Genomic DNA, 21,946 nt, shown 5'->3' on the forward strand with positions numbered 1-21,946 from the left:
GTTGTGTATCTTTAATATAGTTCAAATAAACAATTAAGGAAACAGAACCTACATTTGTGCCAATAGGGGGAACTCTTCCACTGTGAAAAATAAAACTAATTTTGTGTTTCACCCAGAGGTTCCAATGGACTTGGCTAGTAAAACTTGAAGATGGGTGGGTCATTTTAGTTGTGTTGAAACCTTGAATGACAGAGGATATAAGCATACAAGAGAAAGTAGTCAGTGGCTTTTAAAATTTGAAACATAATTTTACTTTTTATTTTTACATTATGTTGTGCAGTATTACATCTCAAAATAACAAGAGTGCAGATACAGGCAAGGCAAAGTACAAAGGAAGATTAAGAACAGGTGTCAAAAGTTACCTTTATTAAAGCTAAATCCCTGGTTTATATTTTCCACACACATTCACAAAATTACATTCAAATTATTCCTTAGGCCATGAGAAAAGGAAAAAAAAAAATCCAGATATTAGATTTTCACAGAAAGCAAATCTGGATTAATCTAAAAACTATTCTCCTTTCTATTCGTTCTGACTTAAGAAAATTTAGTAAAAGAAGGTTATTTTCTTATTTGAACTAATGTGCATTTCATTAGCTATTGGTATGGTTCCTGTTAAGTGGTTAAGACCTCCCCAACATTGGGGTCTCCAATCAGAAGCACAGAAGGCCAGGAAATGGAATTGGCCAGAGTGGTATATAGCACAGCTAGGTAGGGAGCAAGGTTTTTTTCTATTTTCTTTCAAAGAAGTCAGCAACAACTCAGTTTTCACTTTGGAGGAACTAGGACGAGTACCAGCACATCCATATTACTAGGACTGAAAAAAGTGTGGGACATAAACATTTCTATTCCTCTATCACTGCTGATGAGGAAGGAGAGAATTACATAAGATTTCACTGACCCCTAAAATATCTCATCACCTTAGACTTTTAAGAGTATATTATGGCATGGCATGTGCCTTGGTAGGGTTCTTGAATCTGCTTGTGAAAGCCATGCCCGAGTCCACAGCACGTGGCCCTTGTGTGGCCCTGTGGTCTGCAGGCTAACTAGGAGACTAGCGTGGTAGCCACTTACTGACACCACCTAAAATCTCAATTCTAATTTGACTGAAACTACACTTTAGACCTTAGGGTTGAAAACAGTTGTCAGTTATGCTAAGCAGCTCACAAAATTCCACAGACTACCTTTCATTCCTAAGGAGAAAGTAAATTGGAAAAGTGAAAAGATTTAGTACTTATAGTCCTTTGTTTTCATTGCTGAAAATCACTGTGACCTTTGCATTTTCCTGCCATAAACCGGAGTGTTTCAGACCTGAAGAGACAGTATGTATGGCATTCCTTACCTCAACCCAGGAATGTTACTTTCTTCCTAAGGAACATTATTTCTGGGTAAGACATACTCTACAGCCAACTTTGAGGCCACACAAAGTTGAACAGAAAAAGGCAACATATAAACAGTCTACATTTGTTCAAATAATATTATGCAAAAGAGAAAAACTCAAATATATACATGACACCAAGACAAACTACTCATTAAAAAGTTGCTTATGTTAATAAGTGACAATTCAATATTATTCCAGTGTTTAGCTTTGGAAACAGAATTGTTGTAGCTGTAGTCATCATAAAAATAAAATCAAGACATTCACATTTGAGGTTATTTGTCACACACCACACCATCCCCTAAGCCTGGAAGAGACTACACATTAACTTTCCATGCCAATTACAGAAGTTGACTTTTAAAGCTTCAAGCTATAGAGACAGTATGAAAATTCCATTAGCTTAAATGTTTTATGATTTAGCTTGTTGCATTCTGGTCATAAGAGGCAGACTTTTTGAGGATAAACCCTATTTCTATATGCTTTTTACTCCTTTCTATATATGCTTTCTATATTTCTATATGCTTAACTTTTCCCCTGCAGTGTTCTTTTCCTAAAATGTTCAAATGACTTTCAGGTCATCTTTTCCTTCCAATCTCAAAGTCAACTGTCATATCATTTCTCTCATATAATTTTATTCCAATGCTGAACAATGTAATTAATGACCATTTGTCAACCTATTAAATATTAGTATACAGTACAGCAGCTATATTGATCACAGAATTCCAGTTTATTACCTACATATATAACACAGTCATCAAATTATACTGTGCTCATATATAAAATGCAAAAACCGTCAAATGTGCTATGTCCTCTCATGTATGTAAAAAGCTGCATCATGAGGAAGAAACTTTTAATAATCAACACAGTTTATATGAATATCTGCCATTCATTAAAATATAACTATTACATTCTATTGTACTATGCAGATCAGGAAAAGGAAGTTACCAAATCAGTTGTGACAATTTAAGAAAAAAATTCAAAAGCTCATTATACCTTTAAAAAGATCAGCATATGTTGTCTATGTTTTAGATCAGAGTCTGCAGTGAAGTCTGATCCACAAAGTTCGAGCTAAAAAATTGGTGCTTCTAATGGAATGTTTTTAAGAATTAAAAGGCATATAAATGAATTCAATGCTAACATAGCTCCAGACCAAAGTGGCACCATTTTTTTTTAAAGTAAAGTAGTTCTGATGACTAAACCAGTCTTCTAACCAAATACTGTTGTCTTGCCCAGTACACAGAAGCACAGTTCCCCCTCATTCCCAAATTCTCATGAAATCATTTAAATTAACTGTTAAATAACATTAATATTTATTGCAGTGTGAAACACAGACCATTGTGTATATATACACGTTTTTGTGGAAATATGACTAGGCAGAAAAGACTTGGTTAGATGAAAACAGACTTAAAAGGCTTTTACCATGGATAAACTAGAACGGCTCTGTTGAAAACGTCCGTTTAAAATCCCCATCTGAGGCAAGAACCTCTAAAGCCAGGTACAGAGAGAGAATAAAGACTGCTGTTAACAAATTGCTTAAGGGGATTTTTTTCTCACTAGTTCAAGATTTAAGAACAGGTCTACAGTTTACACTGCCTGCCACCTTCTCAGAGACATGCTCAAGTATCAGGGCTATCTTCCTATGGGCAGTTTGCCAGATCAAGTCCAGTCCTGCTACAGAATGAATGTTTTCCTTCACCTCAGCCAAGTGGATGGCACCCACTGAGGTTCAGTATCAAGTTTGTTAATCAACCTAAGCAGTTCCTGATAGGCTTTATCAAGATCTGAGTTCACAATTGCTGTGTCAAAGTAGTGGCCATTGTTCTGCTCCATCTCTCTAGTCTTCTCAATGATTTCTCTCAACTCTTCAGGCTGCAAAGAAAAGATGAGAAACTATGAGGTAAACCATCCCTTCCCAAAATTCACAATGAGTCAGAGATGGGTGAAAAACAAGAAGTGGCCTTAACACACCGCTTCCCTTCTGTCTCAAAATACTCAACTTGAAAAAGCTCCAAAGCTCCTCCCAAACCCTGTCATGGCCACAGAGATTCCCTCTGCTTTGGGCTCTTCAGCACACTCGCTGCAAATCATTTGTGACTCAGTATATCGTATATAACCTATTTATGGGCTTTTCTTGTGGCTCAGCTGGTAAAGAATCCGCCTGCAATGTGGGAGACTGGGTTTGATCCCTGGGTTGGGAAGATCCCCTGAAGAAGGGAAAGGCTGCCCACTCCAGTATTCTGGCCTGGAGAATGCCATGGACTATATAGTCCATGCGGTCACAAAGAGTCAGACACAACTGAGTGACTTTCACTTTCTTTTCATAACCTATTTATACTGCTTTGTAGGTTTTATGTGTTTCTGTCTTATCCACAAGACAAGAGGCTTCAAGAGCACAGACTGTTAACTCTGAATTCTCTACAGACACTCATTTTCAAACATTTTAGGTCATCATAACCTCTTCCTAAAATGTCTTCTGTAACAGAGTGAACCCTTCTGGTAGGACCCTAAATAGCACCTATACTGGCTCTTATAAAGAGCCCCTGCCTTATATCTTTTGTAGCGTTTAGAAGAGTAAATACCATGAGAAAAGGATCAATAGAATGGGTATCTTTTTCTATGAAAACATGCTGGAAATCCAAGATTTTAATAATCTATGTTTTTTTTGGGAAATAGTCTAATGCTTTAAGTTGAGAGACAATTTCAATACACAAAGGAGGTCTTTTAAGATGCAAAAACAAGTATCCTAAGAGAGTTTGGGAAGCCAAATAGAGCAGGCTACTTTAACATGAAAAGGAAACAAGTGTTTTTCACAGACAAGCAGATGGCAAGGTAATATGCAAAACTTATCCAGAACCCCTCTGATGATCAAGCACAGGTGTCCAAGAAAGTGAAACTGCCCCCAAAGCACCCCATCAATGAAGAGAACTAATTAAATGTCCAAATGTCTCAGTCATAGAGGCAATACATCAAAAATATATTAGACCCACAATATCAAGCAATTTATATCATTCAACCAGGCAAACTTTTATAACAGTAGGAAAACATACTGAAAATATGATAGCTCTGGCTGGTCCCGAGTTGGTTTCTTGGTGGCTCTCTAATTTTCACTCTGGAATGTTGTGCAGCTGGCTCTGGCACACAGAATCCTTTGTTCCCCAGCAGGAAGCTACTACATTATTGTAATTGAACACACTGTGATGTTCTGGTCACAACTTAAGTTTACCCAAAGCTCAAGGTTACTGAAGGAACATTCTAGAACTCAGAATCTAAACTTTGTGTTACTAGATTTGAAATGTAAATGTTAAGCTGCACATCTTACATAGATTCACATGAGTATCTAATCCTAAATTTTTCCTTATCAAATTGAAGTTTTTTTTTTTTTTTTTGCCAAAAATGACATACAATTTAGTTGGTACTTTCTATCTTAATTCTTCTACAATTCATGATGAAATTGAAACAAAATGATTTTGCTCAAAAATCTTTGGCCTGAAAAAATTATCTAAAGGCAAAATTGACCATAATAATTCACACTATTAGTTTACCACTCTTAAGACCCCATTATAGCAAAACCAGATTCAGAATGTAACAAGATAACTGATTATTTAAGTTGTGCATTCAGTGAAGAACACCATTACTTTCTTAGCTAACACTATTTCACAGAGTTAAAATTTAGGATCAGTTTTTACTTAACACTTCTATTGTGTGATAAGCATTATTAATTACCAAAGGAGATAAAACATAAAAAGCAATCAGATACATCACCCTTTACCCAACAGCTGCAAAATATATTCTTACTGCTGTGCAGGAACATGCGCCAAGACAGAACAGATACTGGGTCATAAAATAAGACTCAACAAAGTTTGAAAGACTGACATCTTACAGAATATGTTCTCTCACCACAATGAAATTCTACATCAATAAAACATTCTAAAATCTCCAATAGGGGGAAATTAGATACTTCTAAATAACCCATGGATTAAAGAAAGAAAATGACAGAGGAAATTAGGAAATATTTCTAGCAAAATGATAATGAAAAATATATAACTTTGTATTAGAAAAGAAGGTTTAAAAATCACATTTTCTTCAGAAACGAGAACAAGTGCAAATTAAAGCCAAAGTAAGTATAAAGGAAGAATAAAAATAAGGTAACTCAATGAAATGGAAAACAAACAATAAAGAAAACAAAAAGGCTTCCAACTTTTTTCTAAAGTGTTTTGGTTATTCTTTAAAATTTCCACACAAATTCTAAAACAACCTTCAATGTCTATAGAAAAGCCCGCTGCGGTTTTTTTCTGCCCTAATAACAGGTTTCTTGAGATATAATTCATTCACAATTCACCCATTTAATGGTGAACTGCAACCAATTCAATGGTGGACTCATACAGTTCACTCACTTAAAATGTACACTTGAACAGTTTTTTGTAGTCACAGAGAAGTTGTGCAATCAGCACCACAATCCATTTTAGAACAATCATCCTCCACTCTCCATGCCCTGTTCCCCTTCCCCCCAAACCTCATAGTCAATAGCAGCCTCTCCCATTTTCTCCCTACCCTCAGCCCTAGGCAGCCACTAATCTACTTTTGGTCTCCATAGATTTGCTTATTCTGGACATTCCAAATAATGGAATCATGTCAAATATGGTCTTTTGTGACTTCAAAAATGAAAACGCAGTGAAACATGACTTGAACCAGCTGGCCGTCGTCTGTAACAAAGCAACCGAACTATGATCAATATAAAGGATGGGAAGTCCCTGATGTCTAAGACATTGAAAAATAAACACCATATAGGCTGAATAACAAATCTTTTTCTTAAGTTGAAAAAGATATCCTGGGAAGGAACAAAGAAGGCTGGTGGATATGGTTAATAGTCAAAAACCAAAGAAAAGGAGAGGTGTTATGTTGTGACTTCTGAGGAGATTTGAGGGAGGAGTATGTTTTTATGGAGAAGGAAATGGCAACCCACTCTCAGTATTCTTGCCTGGAGACTCCCATGGACAGAGGAGCCTGGTGGGCTACAGTCCATGGGGTCACAAAGAGTCGGACACAACACACACACACACACACACACACACACACACACACACACACACACACACACACACACACACAATTTAGGAAATCTGTTAAGAACATGGAAGAGTATTTGTTACTGTGATATAGCATGTCACTTGATGGTTTTCATATCATATGTTTAAATAAAATGTCAAGTAAAATATCAATGCTTTAATATATATCATGATATCATTCAATTTTTAGTACCATTTGGTATATAATATGGACCACCCTCAACCACACTCAGCATCTAATATAAGATAATTTAAAAAAATTTTCCATTTCAGATCATATGAAAAGATCAAAGGTAGAAGACAAACAGAACATAAAATTTCAATCAGAAAAAAGAAGAGAAAGGCAAGAGCACTCAACTTTGGATCCCGGCATATGTGAAGTATCTGCAGAGAATGTGGGTTAATCCCTAAGAATCTGCTGAGAATATTTGGTAGAGAGAAGGTGTCATCTAATCCTTGTTAGAAATAACATGGATCTGTGTGAAGAGGACATGGAAGTTTTAAGAAATCAGAAATAACATGATCTGTGTGAAGATGATGGAAGTTTTAAGAAATGTCAAAGGCTACCATACATTTGGAATAACAGGAACTGTCTGCAGAAGAGAGAAGCTCCTTGCTTTGGAGAACTTCCTAAATCCAACCAGAGGCGAGTATGGCAGTTTTGGGGAAAGTGACATGGCAGAAAGAATCATCAGTTTGAAAGCCTAAGCTGATGTAGTTTTTAAGCACTGTGACATATTAAGCCATGGCTTTTCATGTTTACTTTTAATGGAATAGTGTAACAGTATAATAACTTTACCTTTGGATTCTTGCCCTCTTTGGCCAATAATGCCCGAAGTCTTTCTTGTGAAGGGGGTGCAATGAAGATAATATATGGTTTCAAGTCTGAGTTCCGTAGAGTCTTCAAGGACTGTAAAGCAAAGACAGATCTGAGAGTTTGATACTGAAACTCCAACTAAAAACCTTGATTTATCTATTTAAAAAAATAATTGTAATATATAGAACTATATATAACTTTGTCATGTATTTTCCAGTCTCCTATAGATGTGTTATCATACTTTCATAATTTAAAAACTCAAAGAGAGAAAAACAAAAAACAGAAAGAAAATATCCTACCATTCAATATAAGAATATATTGTGTACCAAAAGTGAAATGAAGACTTAACATGATGATAAAATACTCTGCTAATAAGATCATACACAGACTATAATAACATTAAAAATCCATTTTGAAGGAATTATAAATGAGCAGTCACCTTAACCATATGCCACAATCTAAATGCAAAAAGAATCAGAGAAAAACTTCCCATACACATGCCAAAAAAAAATTCTGGAAAAATACATCCAAGAAAAAAAAAAGCAGACTGTCTGAATTAAAAGATTATAGTTTTTCACCTTGCCTTTGCATAACTGTGTGTCCCTAAAGTGAAGCATTCCACAAAAATGGGGATTATATGGACATGTCCTTTTCTATCTAAAAACAGTAATTAAGACAATATGCTTAACTACTCTTAAGTTCTTTGGTAATTCTGTTAGCCAAAATAAAGAATTCTTAAGGAATTTAGTAAAAATAAAAACATGGATGCTTTTCTTAAATCTAATGTTTATCATTGAATAGCAAAGACTAATAAGCTCTCTTGTTCACTGAAAAATAAAACCTAGTTACTATTTCAGGAAAGCCATTTTGGAGTCAATTTTCTCTCATATACATCTCTTTAATAACCACTGCCTACATCTCCTGAGTTGACGTACAAAGTAGATTCCACCACATTAAGGAAAGTTTTATGCTAAAGCTGTACAATCAAGAAAAAAAAAAATCACAATAAACATGATCTTAAAAATACAAAATTTCTAAAATTATCTTTAACAGAAATCTAAAAAGCAATTGTTAGTAATTTTTGAAGGTTTTGCTTTGTATGACAGATAATGGAAAGCAATGGCTGTTTCATTAGATACAACCAACCACTCATTACAGTGCTAATACTTGAACGATGGCATTTAAAACCATAAAAATGACCTCTCACTATTCTAATGTTTCTCATATGGGAAAGGAAAATTCTTTTATAACCTTTAAAATACTAAAGTACTACCAGCACAACAGTTACTGTATTTTAAGTTTCTGAAAATATGTACATTTATATATAGGCAAGTATTCAATATATGTCTTTTCCACTCTGAGGAAATTGAAAGTGATTTAGCAACCTGAGTTCATGTAGAGAATCAGTGTGAAAAATCTGTATGAGAACTTAATTAGGTCCTGTGATTCTTGGACCAAAATACAAGTTCAACACTCTAAACCAAAAGAGTTTTACCTGTGTACGAAGACTTAAAAGACATATTTTGCCAGAGTTGATCACTTGGCGAACAGAATCTATACTGGTTCCATACAAATTTTTCTCAAATTCACCATGCTCAATGAACTTTCCAGCTGCTATGTCTGCCTCAAACGCCTGCCGTGAAACAAAGTGGTAATCTCTACCAGCTACTTCATGGTCTCGCCGATTCCGAGTTGTATCTAGGCAAAAAAAAAAAAATCAGGCAAAATTAGTAAGCACAGATCAGAACAAGGGTGAGGAATAATTCTGCTAGTCAGAAAAAAATTTTATTTTGTAATATAAATTAAAAAATAATGAATTAAGGAAATGTTAGACCCCTGTGTGTTTTAACATGGACTGGTTTTATTTCTAGATTGAGAAATAAACAAACTGTGGTGTTAGTATCTTAGTAACAGTTACATTTAATATGTTTTATACTCACAGTCTAAATTAGTTCATTCTGCATTTCATTTAAAACATTATCACTCAATTTTTCCATAAGATTAGGTACTATACAATGTTTAAACAGAAATTCTATGCTCAGAGATTAGGTCTAAAGTTCTATCTTCTGCATCAGTTAAAAAAACCAGGAGCTGATTCCATACTGAACAGTGGATTATAAGAAGCCAAAATTGAAATTCATTTATAGAAAGTAATTAGTACCATACTCTCAGAAAAATGGTACTCAAGAATGACTATCTTTAGTAGCAAATTCTCAAAAGATTTGGTAAAAACAAAGTTCCTATTTCTTGGACATCACTGTTTTGAGGAAATGGGTGAAAACTTTCCCTACACAGTTAGGTTCTAACGTGGTAAACTGAAATGCACAGGAAAACAGGAATGCATCCAAACTTACGAGGAACTGCAGATGCAAAGCGGTCTTTCTCTTTGTTCATGAGCCTCTGACGCAATTCATTCTGGCCACAGTTCTGTGGACCAATCAAAATGATAGGTCTTTTCCTATTTGCTGGCTGATGATAAAGTGACATTTCCTCATAAGTTAAGATTTCTTCATTGTCATAATCTTTAAAAAAGGAAAAATTAAGCCCTTCAGACAGAATTACTGCTGTATAATAAAGATATATTTATATATAAACATATTTATATAAATATATAAAGGTATATTTATATATACTCATAGTTCTTCCAAAAAATTGGAAAACAGCACAAGTTATCATGGTTAAAAACACAACTTTGAGATGAAGAAAGTAATAACTGGGTAGCATTATATCATAAGTATTTTCTCATGTCATTATATCCTTGGCAGGATATTATGAAAATAAATCAAATAGTATATTACTCCTTCTAGAAATGATTACTGCTTCTCTTGTTTCACACTGTGTTTGAATGTTTAATACAATATAACTGTACTGGTTCATATAAAATAGCTAGTTTGCAGACAATATTTTGACAGAGTGAGGCACTAAGGTATAAACTAATGAGAATAAGATCTGTCATTTTTATAAAATGGGGGATACCAATACTTTAATTTGAGGGTTGGTTTAAAGAGCAGAAAATGTATATACTGAAAACAATACCTGGCACAGATAAACATTTACAAACAGTGCTGCGACTAGGGTTAACACAACACTGGAATACTTTTCTTTGATTGCATAACTTGAAAACATAGCATACCTATGCTATCCAACGTCCTACATTTATGTTTACCTTATTCTGGAATACTAATACTAACCTGTGATCATGACTCAAGAAGAGGTATAAATTATAACTGGTACACTAACATTCCTAAAGCTGTAATCCACATGAAATCAGAGTTGTCATGTGGTAAGAACAAAGGCAGACAACTAGTGACCTGTCATCTTCTCACTCTCGTTACTTCACCCGACTAGGTAAGAGTGTTAGATGTGTAGTCAGACTGTCAGCTAAGTTCCAAGGGAGAGGGGACCATCTTAAGCTTGTCTGTGATTAACACAGAGCACACAGTAGGAACTCAAACTTTACTTGTTTAAATTCCAACTCAACCATGTATTAGCTGTAAGAACTTAAACAGGTGATTTTCATATCTGAACTTGAATTTACTAATCTGTAATCGCAAGGAATTCATTTTGAGAACTAAATGAATGAAGGCTATTTCCCCTTGAATGGAATAGTTATTATAAATGATAATTATATTAATAAAAATATTAATTTTAATAACAAATTATGAGCAGAAATATAAATGTGAAGCATTTCCTTCTCAAAATGCTTTTCCCTCTGAAAAATCTAAGTTCCTTCTTCTAACATGTAAAATCAGACTGTGGAAATATACTGATTCACAGACTTAGATTTGCAAATTTCCTATAGTATAATAGCATTTAGAGCTGAACCAGTTAACTCCAGTGTGTTTCAAAAGATAAAGAAACAGAGATATTAATCACTTACTCAAGTATAGAGAAAATTATAAATCCAATAAATATTCTTAGTTACGTAATCTATCAATTAGCATTAAGGATGTTTAATTTGGAAAAAAAATTTTATTATAGTAGGTAGAATCTCAGGTTTAGTTTATATCAAAATTTTCCAATAATCTATAACATTTCATTAGTTTCATTTATGCTGCCAAAAACGTTTAAGGTATTAGAGAATAAAAATAAGCCTTATAAACTGTGTAGGAAGTTACAGAGTTCCTTTGCTTTATTATTTGGCTTGTTTCTAATGTGAATTAAAGAAGGGGTAGCAAATTTTAAAGCCCATAAAGACCAATCAAGAAGGTAAGGAAAGCAATATATCAGGTTAGGTTTATAAAAAATTGGACATGGTGGAGACTGTTGAACTAGATAGGTGTCCACTATAAAGGCAACAGCCATCATTCAGGTTCAGTAGGCCGCTGACACACGGGAATATAAGCCCAGTGTTATCAGAACTTTTGATTTTAAGAGAAGCTAAAACTTGAAAAACTTTTAACACTAACAATAAATTAAAACAAAACACCCTCCTGTGTGCCTGACTCAGCCAGCAGACTTTATGAAATGGGTTGCCTAGGTGAGATGAGTTACGATAGGCAAAATGTTCATTTTTTACTTAAAATACATCTATATTGTTAGTATTTGTTAGGAACAAGTAAGTATTAACTTTGTAAATGAAGAGTTTACATAGGAAAAAAAATTTAAGAGAAAACTATCAATACAACACTATACAGCTACATCATACTTTTAATTTTTATACTAAATTCTGCACTACTCACAGGTTTCTAGAAGAAGAAAATTTCTGCTAAATGACTTTATTAAATACACACACATGTTACATTAAGAGGCCAGGACCATAATTAAAATTCTCTAAAAATACCACTTAATTTCTTTCAAATGTTAGACATGGACCTCTTTTGGATATAAATATGGCTATATCTGAGAGTGGAACTTACCATCATTTTTATTGGCATTATATAAAACCTTTTTCCTCTTCTTTTTATTCTTCTTTGCACACCATAGTTTTCCTGTTGAGAGTCAGAAACATAAATGTGGTATTTGTTTCCCTTAATAAAGCTACATATTTCAAATTGAAGAACTCAAATAGTTTTAAATTTAAATTTATAGACATGTATTACATTGTTCATAGAATAACGATTTTTCAGGGAAGTAGTTAAAGTTTTCCATTAATCTCACATTATAGAAAGATAATCTTTAATACTTAAATCCTGTCTTTTCTTAACAGTCCTGAGATAAGCAGCTTTGCTTCTCACATCCATCTTGAGATGAATACATCTTCCCTGACAGTTCTTATATGCAAATTTAAACCTGATTCCAGATGGAAACCCAAGAAACCTCTCATTAATGTCAAATATAAGAGTCCAACCTGATTTTTCTGGTTCCTTATCTTCTTCTATGGTTTGCTTCATGGCTTCCCTTTGCTGCTGAAAGCTTTTCCCTAATAAATAGAGAAGAAAAAGAGTGAAATAGTTAAGACAAAAGGATAGATGAGTTTTTTTTTTTTAAACTAAGGACCGACACCAGAAGTAACTGTTCATTTATATTCCCTTCTGAATCCTCCTGCCACTGCATGAGAGTATGTCAACTATGATTATAAACTCCAAATGTTTAAGGTGTTAAGTACCAACGTAGCTCTCACTCAATCCTAGGACATGTATTACTAGACTACATATCACGTATTTAGAAAGATAAATAAAAACAAAGGCTAGAAGTTTTAATAGTTCAGTATTTACAAAGCTTTCCACTTAGCATCTACTATAAGAAGACTCTTGAGAGTCCCTTGGACTGCAAGGAGACCCAACCAATCCATCCTAAAGGAGATCAGTCCTGGGTGTTCATTGGAAGGACTGATGCTGAAGCTGAAACTCCAATACTTTGGCCACCTCATGCGAAGAGTTGACTCATTGGAAAAGACCCTGATGCTGGGAGGGACTGGGGGCAGGAGGAGAAGGGGACGACAGAGGATGAGATGGCTGGATGGCATCACCGACTCGATGGACATGAGTTTGAGTAAACTCCGGGAGTTGGTGATGGATGGGGAGGCCTGGCATGCTGCGATTCATGGGGTCGCAAAGAGTCGGACACGACTGAGCGACTGAACTGAACTGACGTGGAAAGTACTGTGCTGGATCTTACAATGGTTCTGATCATTTGAATTATTGCAAATCAAACAAATTAAGAGTTATCTTTCCAAAATTACATAAAATTCATCAGTTTTTGATTCAAAGACACCATTCAATATATTCTCTCACATTTACTGTGTTCAATTCCTCTCTTTCTTTGTATGTATGTATATGTTTTAAAGATTTTTCATTTCTACCTTAAGCTACCCATGATAGAAATAAGTGAAAAACCTGTTATGTTTTTCCACTTAGGGTTATGATTTCAATATAGGAGGCTTTCAAGGTTTCTGATTTTCATCTTATTTTCAGAGATTTACCTTAGAATCAAGTATATTTTTTCTGAAGGATAAAAGAGGTTTTCATTAGAAAATTCTGAATTAGAGTTCTACTTTCATACTTAATTTTTTATATCTAATTCTTTCCAATTCAGGCCAGAGATTCTTAAAAAAATCAATAAGTAAATTCCATCTATGTTGGAATAATCTGTTGAACTTAGTGCATTTTATAAGACCACAAGCAAAAAAGGTTAATATTGAGTCTGAGACACATAAAAAGCATTAAGGAAAATCAGGTTATCTTCAGCAACTGTACAGACTGATTGTGTTTCTAGATAAAACAAGTAACTACGGCTATAGGGAAATTTTTAAGAGCGTTAAATTTTTTTAAAAGTATGTGACTATAACATCTAGAAAAAAATAACAAAATAATTTTAATAATTTACACATTAAATATCTTAGTATACTTCCCTTGGTTCTATTTCCCTCATTCTACCATACCCTCCTGAGAACTGTAGAAACAATTTGTAGGAAAAATTACATCTACATATCTAATTCCATTAAGTATCATATTCACACTTTAGAAGAAATATGTTTCTATAATAATCTTAATGTCCAATATGAGCTAGTTTTATTTTAGTATAGTCTAAATTAGAGTTTTCTTCAATGAAAAGATAGATGCATCTTATTTCTACCCTAAGATACCTTAGAAGAGTAAGCAGTCTTACTCTTTTGATTCCGAATAAAGTCACACATCTTTAACAAATTCCTATCTAGATATCAAGTATGATGCCCCAGTTGATGATAATCTCCTGCTATAGTATAAGTTTTGTTGCCTTGATGTTTTTCTTGTTCAATACTATTTTTGTTGCCTTGAAAACAGGGTTAATTTCAATCCACCTACAGTGAACAGGAGGACAAATGGGAGTGGTTGATGAGATTATATGATAATCCCATTCTAAAGCCCAACAAACTGGTCAGACTTACATCCAAGATACTTATATTACAGATACAACATAAAAACCCAACAGAATGAAAAACTACCTACCTCATTTTTTAAAAGGCATAAAAAAGTGAGTTTTCCCCTTTGAAGATTTGTATTTTAAATGTGTTTTTAAACTTTGTACTTTCTACCATACTGTCTTTTACCTGGAACGAGCCCAGCTAGAGGCTGATTATCTTCATCTCCTTCCCTGTAGGCCTGCCACCAATTTGGATCTTCTTGGCTGATTACATGAAGTATATCCCCTTTTTGAAAAGACAGACCTAACTCTCGACATGGAACATAAGGGTCATCTGAAGGGTCGTAGTCAAAATGAGCCTTTACGTGGATCTAAACAATAAAAAGGGTAAAAGTAAGGACAATAATGAAATGGCAACACAATGTTTAGCATAAATATGAGTGTTATAAATTTTTCATCAGCACAAAGATATTACAAGTTGAAAAAAAATCAAGGTTAGGTTAGTAATTGTATTTGAGGGCAGAATTTTTTTCAGACTCATCTGTTTTCTTCAATTAAGACAGTCTTGTTGATTGCAAACATGTACAAGAGTGTGCAAAACACTGTGCTGTTATTGCTAACAAGCTGAAATGCCAATAGGCCTTAAAAGTTTGACAGAAGCAGAAGGAATATAACAGAGTCCCTCCCTCTCCATTCCTGACTTGTGAAAACAATGACTCTGCAGTAAGGTATGTAATTTCTAAACCACTATTACCAGGAAAGGTAAACTGTAAACCTCTCCACATCGGTCATCTAAGCGGTGAGTGTCAGGTTCCCTGGTGCCATCATCTCTTCTTGACCACACTGTCAGTGCCACTGTGCCTTGATCGCTCCGAGTCTATTCTAAAGGACTATGTCTAGGTTCATATATAATCAACCCCAAATTGCTAAAATTATCTAAATCAAGTTTATAACCAATTCCTACCATGTTCTGTATGTAGGCATTGAAATATTGTTAGTGCTACAAGCTAAAATTTTTGCTAACTATTGTTAGTGCTACAAGCTAAAATTTTTGCTAACCTGCTATGCTCCTCAGCACTAAAAATAGGTAAGAATTCACATGAACCTTATTAAAAGTCCAATTATTTCCTACAGTATTTTCTCCAATATACTTCTGTAAGTTATAACAAAGTATCCTTACTTCTTAAAAGGTATAAAGGAATCAATATTCTCCTTAATTCCTCTATCTGTAATTTTTATCCAACCTGGTCAAGTGGCATTTCCACAATCTGCAGATTATATGAAATCTGATAAAATTGAATTTTAGAGTTATACACGGTAGTAGTAAGTCAAAACACAGCTGAGAGACTGGGTAAAAAGATTATACATAGAATTTTATAATTTGGCATGAGAAGCATATAATATATAGGATGATAAAAAAAAATCTCTGCTTGTACTATTCCTATTAATCAATAATGCTTCCACATCTGTTTAAATTGTTGCTTTTTAGCTAAACAATCCTGGAAATCTACATATGAAACTATAGGCATCATTTATTATGGTGGGGAGTTCATTTTATTAGCAGGCTTTTTAGAGATCTATGAAATCAGACTTCTTGTCAACCTGATGGATGATTTTATCAAATCACTTTCTGAAATCAATACCCAGCATGCTGTTTTCAAAGTGTTTTGCTCAGAACACTTACTGGGATGTTTATTAAAATACTGACTTCTTATACCACATCTCAAACTTTCAGATTCTGTATTTTAATTAAGTTCCTTGGATAATTGCTACATACATGCCATTTAAGATGTACCCTAAAATCTTAGGGAATTATTATCCTGAGGGAAACTAAATAGACCAGTGAAGATGCTATGTCTAAGTCTATGACCTTTGCCAGAGGCAGACAAAATCACCCAGAGATGTTTTTCTCTCTATTCGTGCTTAGGTATCACTGAGAGACCATTCAGATTTAGTTGGTTTGGAATGAGGCCCCTCGTTGTGTTGACTGGAAGAGTAGAAGAGAGGACATACTTTGTTTATGTGACAAGTTTATTTAGTGCTATTTAAAATGTACTCTAAAACTGAGAGCAAAGTTTATTTCACACCAGAGAAATTAACCAACTGACTGAGTTGAAGTCTGGGTATTGCCTTAACACATACTATGTGACTTTTTTGTGACTTCTATCTATATATAGGCATGTATTGTTTTATTGTGTTTCACTTTATTGTATTTTGCAGATATATGTGTGTGTGTGTGTGTGTGTGTGTATGTAAATTGAAGGTCTGTGGCAACCTTGTGTTGTCAGATGAAGGTTAGCATTTTTAAGCAATAAAGTATTTTTAAATAAGTGTATATTTGTTGTTTGTTTAGACACAATGCAATTGTACTCTTCGCAAACTACAGAACAATGTAATTATAACTTTTACATGCAATGACAAACCAAAAATTTTTTATGACTCATTTTATTTCAGTGATCTGGAATGGAACCTCCAATATCCCTTAAGTATGCCTACAGGCATTCCACTGCAATTCTTCTCAGTTCTAGAAGTTACGTCCAGCAGTCTTACCTCTTCAGTTCAGGGTAGTGGCTACTTTTTTTCCTTTCCCATACAAAGGAAAACAGAGTCCTTTTTAAATGAAGGAGAGACTCTGACCTCCACAGGAAAGCTCCAGGGCTTCACCATGCAGTAGCATCGGTACAGTATATCTGACCAAAACAATGTTTGGTTTCTAATTCAAACAAAATCATTTGTTTAAATTTTAAATTACAGGGTTGTTTAGACACAATTATCTTCTAGCCCAACATTTTTCTCTTTGCCTCGCTAGTGGCTCAGTGGTTAAGAATCCACCTGCCAATGCAGGTTTGATCCCTGGTCTGGGAAGACCCCACATACCTTGGAGCAACTAAGCCCAAGCATCACAACTACTGAGCCTGTGCTCTAGAGCCCGAGAGCCCCCAACTACTGAAGCCTACTTGTCCTAAAGCCCGTGCTCCACAACAAGAGAAGCCACCACAATGAGAACCCTGTACACCGCAACTAGAGAAAAACCAATGCAGCAACAAAGACCCAACAAAGTAAAAAATAAATAAATACTAAGGCAGCATCAAGAAAAGCCTTTGCAATGTCAAGCAACAGTTTTTATCTTCATTCTAAGATTTCTCCTGACGTCCATTCAAGAAGGAATAGTTTTTAAAATAATTTTATTATTTATGGCTGCACTGGGCCTTTCTCAAGTTGCAGCAAATGGGGGTCACTGCAGCTTGGGGCATCTCATTGTGGTGGCTTCTCTTATTCTGGAGGATGAGCTCTAGGGCTTGTGGACTCAGCTGCCCTGCAGCTGTGGGATCTTCCCTGACCAGATCAAACCGGTGATCCCTGCATTGCAAGGTGGATTCCTAACCACTGGACAGACCACCAGGGAAGCCCAAAAAGTAATATCTTTACTTGTTCTTTTCCATATTTAACAGGAGAAATTTGGGGTATCAGTGGGTATCCAATTGATGTTTAGTAGTAGGCAGACAAAAAAGTGAACCTGAGGGCAACAGCAAACTTAATAAAGCAACTGTTTGTTCCTGAAAAGAGATGTCCATCTGTTCACTGTCCATACTGTCCACTGAAATTAATATTTTTTCATCTTCTGATAAAATATATATTTATAAATATTTTACTGCATTATAAAACTTAAGATCTTCTTCCAAATGAGAAAAAAATTAAGGTGAAAATTATATAATACATTCTATACTTCTAAGAGCAAAGTATATTGGATGGTAGTGGTTCTCAATCTTTTCTTTCAACCCAATTATCTTCATAGGCTGTGAACAATCCTTAACCTATCATTTTTTAAAATCTTTAGAATATTTTGCAAACACATGAAGTATATATAAACAGACTGCTCCCTTGACCTGATCTCCCCACGATAAATATAACTACAGCCTGGATCTCTGTAGAATTCCAGAATGATGGCTCAGTAGCAAAGAATCTGTCTGCTAATGCAGGGGACACCGGTTCAATCCCTGGGTCAGGATGATTCCCTGGAGAAGAAAGTGGCAACCCACTCGAGTATTCTTGCCTGAGAAATCCCATGGACAGAAGAGCCTGGCAGGCTACAGTCTATGGGGTTGCAAAAGAATCGGACATGACTTAGCAACTCAACAACGTATTTAATTCTATCGATTTGGTATCTACACCCGAATGCCTCTCAGGTATCTCCCTCTTGATTTTTCTCCCCAAACCAGTTTTTCCTCCACATTGCATTTCAGTAAGCAGCACCACTATTCATCCAGTTGTTGAAGCATATTTGCTTCTTCCCTATCCATTACTCTCCACACTCATTAAAAGGTCCTGTCATTGCTACTTCCAGAACATAGCCTGCATAATTTTCTCCACTGTCACTGCTATCATAGAAATTTAAGCCATCATCATACTTTATACTGGCTTCAGCAACACTTTCCTAAATCTCCTTGCTTCCATTATTGGCTCTACTAATCCAATTTCTACCCAGCAATCAGAGGAGTTTTGTTTTTAAACACAAATCAGATGTTACTGTATTTGAAATCCAAACTTCCTGCCATGGCCAAGACCTACTTGACCTGGCCCTACCTACCTCTCAAGCCTCATCTCTTAGAATGCTCTCCCCACCTTTCTACTCCCTCACTTGGTTCCACTCCCATGGGTTTTCCAAACACAAAGTTCTTTGGAAATTACACCTGAAAGTTCTTCTGACAGTTAACAGGCTTGGCTTCATCTCATCCTACCAGGTCTCAGCTTCATGTCACCTTCTCCTGGAGGCCTTTCCTGCCAACCTTATATAATCAATCCCACACCTCTTTTTTTATTCTCAGTGTTTATATTTACTGATTTCCATCTCAACATTTACCCCAAACTATAACACATTCATTACTATAAAGTGAGTGAACATTTATTTGCACAGTGCCTAGTACACAAATGGGATCAAGCAGATATTCACTGTAAGGAAAAAAACTATTTGGGACCCTTAATATTTCAATTATTAATACCACTGGGCTAATGGCTAATTCTATGCTTTGTTTCCCTGAACTATGATTTTAGTATTCTATTAAGTCTTTAAATTCCCCTAAAACTACATCTCTATTCTCCCAGCCCAGACCCCCAAAATCAAGACTTCAGTCATGCTCCCAGTCTTTAGAGAGTTATTAAGTCTCCTATAGGGAGAAGAGGGGATTTTCCTGGTGGTCTGGTGGTTAAGACTTTGCCTTCCAATACAGTAGGTGCAGGTTCAATCCCTGGTCAGCAAGCTAAGATCCCACAAAGAAAGGCAATTTCAAAGAAATGTTCAAACTACCGCACAATTGCACTCATCTCACACACTAGCAAAGTAATGCTCAATATTCTCCAAGCTAGGCTGCAATAGTATGTGAACCATGAACTTTCAGATGTTCAAGCTGGATTTAGAAAAGGCTGAGCAACCAGAGATCAAACTGCAAACATCCACTGAATCATAGAAAAAGCAAGAGAATTCCAGAAGAACAACTACTTCTGCTTCACTGACTATGCTAAAGCCTTTGATTGTGTGGATCACAAAAAACTGGAAAATTCTTAGAGATGGGAGTACCAGACCACTTTACCTGCCTCCTGAGAGACCACATGCAGGTCAAGAAGCAACAGTTACAACTGGACAGTCAAGACAGTGTGGTTGTCATGAGTCAAGCGGGGAGGAAGGAATGAATAAGCAGAACATAGAGGATTTTTAGGCCAACGAAATGATTCTGTAGGTTATGATGGCAGATATATGTAATTATACATTTGTCAAAACTCATAGAATGTAGTACAACACCAAAAGTGAATCCTAAAGAAAACTATGAACATTGGGTAATAATGAAACCATCAACTCTCTAATATAACAGATACACCATTCTGATGTGGGATGTTGACAGCAAGGGAGGCTGTGCGTGTGTGGGGGCAGGAATTATGTGGGAACTCTATACTTTCTGCTCAATTTTGCTGTGAACCTAAAACTACTCTCAAAAAATAAAGTTTATTAATTAAGAAAAATGTAAACAGTAGCCATCATAAAATAAGGAGCATTAAAAAAAATCACTTACTACTGTTTCTTTGGCAGGAGGAGGCTTGATCTGTTGACTGGGAATCAGAACAAATGTCAAAGTACCATGCATATCAGACTGCAACAGAAAAAGCACATTATTTTAAAAAGCTGTATTTATGAAAATCATTCCATGATCTTATGATCAACAGTTCCTAAGCTGGACTATACTGGAACCTCAAGGAGACTTAAAAAAGAAACTGGTAAAGATGAATCCCATTTTATCAGGAAGCACAAATTACCCCTTTTGTGGACTCCATTATATTAGAGCTATATTAGAGCCATATTAGGCATATGGCATGCAACAATTTTGGTTCTCTGGTCCACTGGGAAAAGCCACTTGGCCCTTAAGTCTTGGGTTTTTGTTTTCCATTCAGTTTAAGTTTAGGATGATTCCACAGCGAAGGGCTGGAAGATATTACAGCACTTCTGGCTTATCTACTCTGACATACATCGATTTTAGTACAGTAGAATTTGAAATGGTAATTGTGACTAGGATTAGAAAAGTGATGCAAATATACAAATATTCTTACTTTCTAGATGCTTTGTCTCTGTCATTCATTCTGTATTTTAACTGTACATAGTCTTACTGCTAGGTTCTCTATTATTTTCCAGTACAGTTGGCCCTCGATATTCATGGGTTTCATATCTGTGAATTCAACCAATTGCAGATAAAAAAAAAAAAAATTCCAGAAAATTCTAAAAAGCAAACTTGTTTTTGCCATCTGCAGACAACTATTTACATAGCATTTATATTGTATTAGGTATTATAAGTAATCCAGAGATTATTTAAAATATACTACAGGATGTGTGTAGGTTACATTCAAATACTACGCCATTTTATGTAAGGGACATGAGCATCCATGGATTTTGGTACCCATGGCGGGCCCTGGAACCAATCCCCCTTGGATATCAAGGGATAACTGTACACCACTGCCTGCCTTGTTCAGATACCTCCAGCCTAGACAGTAATCACACTTACAGTCCTGACACAGTAGGGAATGGTACTGAAACAGTACTCAATCTGGAGACAGCAGCCAATAAAACAAGATCTAAGAACAATAACCACTGGCACTTTGTGCTACCAAGCAATGAATGGGACTGGGTAAAAATAAGAATGTGAGGATGTTTTCTAAATCTGACAACAGATGTCCACAGGTAGGAGGAATTCTAATATAAGAACTGATATTAAGTAAATAAGTCTATAAATGTGGTTGATGAGTATATATGAGGTGATCATAAACTGCCCTCAAAAGTTGACTCTAAATTGTTTCCTGATTATACCAGCAGTCTAACAGAACTTTCTGAGATGACAAAATTAATGCATTGTTCTTTAATCT

At 35.3% G+C, this 21,946-nt stretch overlaps 1 protein-coding gene across 8 annotated transcripts in view; it reads right to left on the reverse strand.

Moving 5' to 3' along the window:
* Positions 1-227: 227 nt before the first annotated feature.
* The window catches only part of PALS1 (protein associated with LIN7 1, MAGUK p55 family member), a 73,056-nt gene continuing 51,337 nt past the window's right edge, over positions 228-21,946 (reverse strand). For all 8 annotated transcript variants that reach the window (XM_061156844.1, XM_061156838.1, XM_061156843.1 and 5 more), the window contains 8 exons: positions 20,608-20,685; positions 14,730-14,913; positions 12,549-12,620; positions 12,118-12,189; positions 9,613-9,780; positions 8,754-8,956; positions 7,241-7,351; positions 228-3,244 (listed from right to left, as the gene is read on the reverse strand). In XM_061156844.1, coding sequence (XP_061012827.1) covers positions 3,068-3,244; positions 7,241-7,351; positions 8,754-8,956; positions 9,613-9,780; positions 12,118-12,189; positions 12,549-12,620; positions 14,730-14,913; positions 20,608-20,685 — 1,065 coding nt within the window. In that variant the 3' untranslated portion in view covers positions 228-3,067. The remainder of the gene's footprint in view (positions 3,245-7,240; positions 7,352-8,753; positions 8,957-9,612; positions 9,781-12,117; positions 12,190-12,548; positions 12,621-14,729; positions 14,914-20,607; positions 20,686-21,946) is intronic.

Source organism: Dama dama, chromosome 12 (genome assembly GCF_033118175.1).
Source record: "Dama dama isolate Ldn47 chromosome 12, ASM3311817v1, whole genome shotgun sequence".
NCBI classification, from domain to species: domain Eukaryota; kingdom Metazoa; phylum Chordata; class Mammalia; order Artiodactyla; family Cervidae; genus Dama; species Dama dama.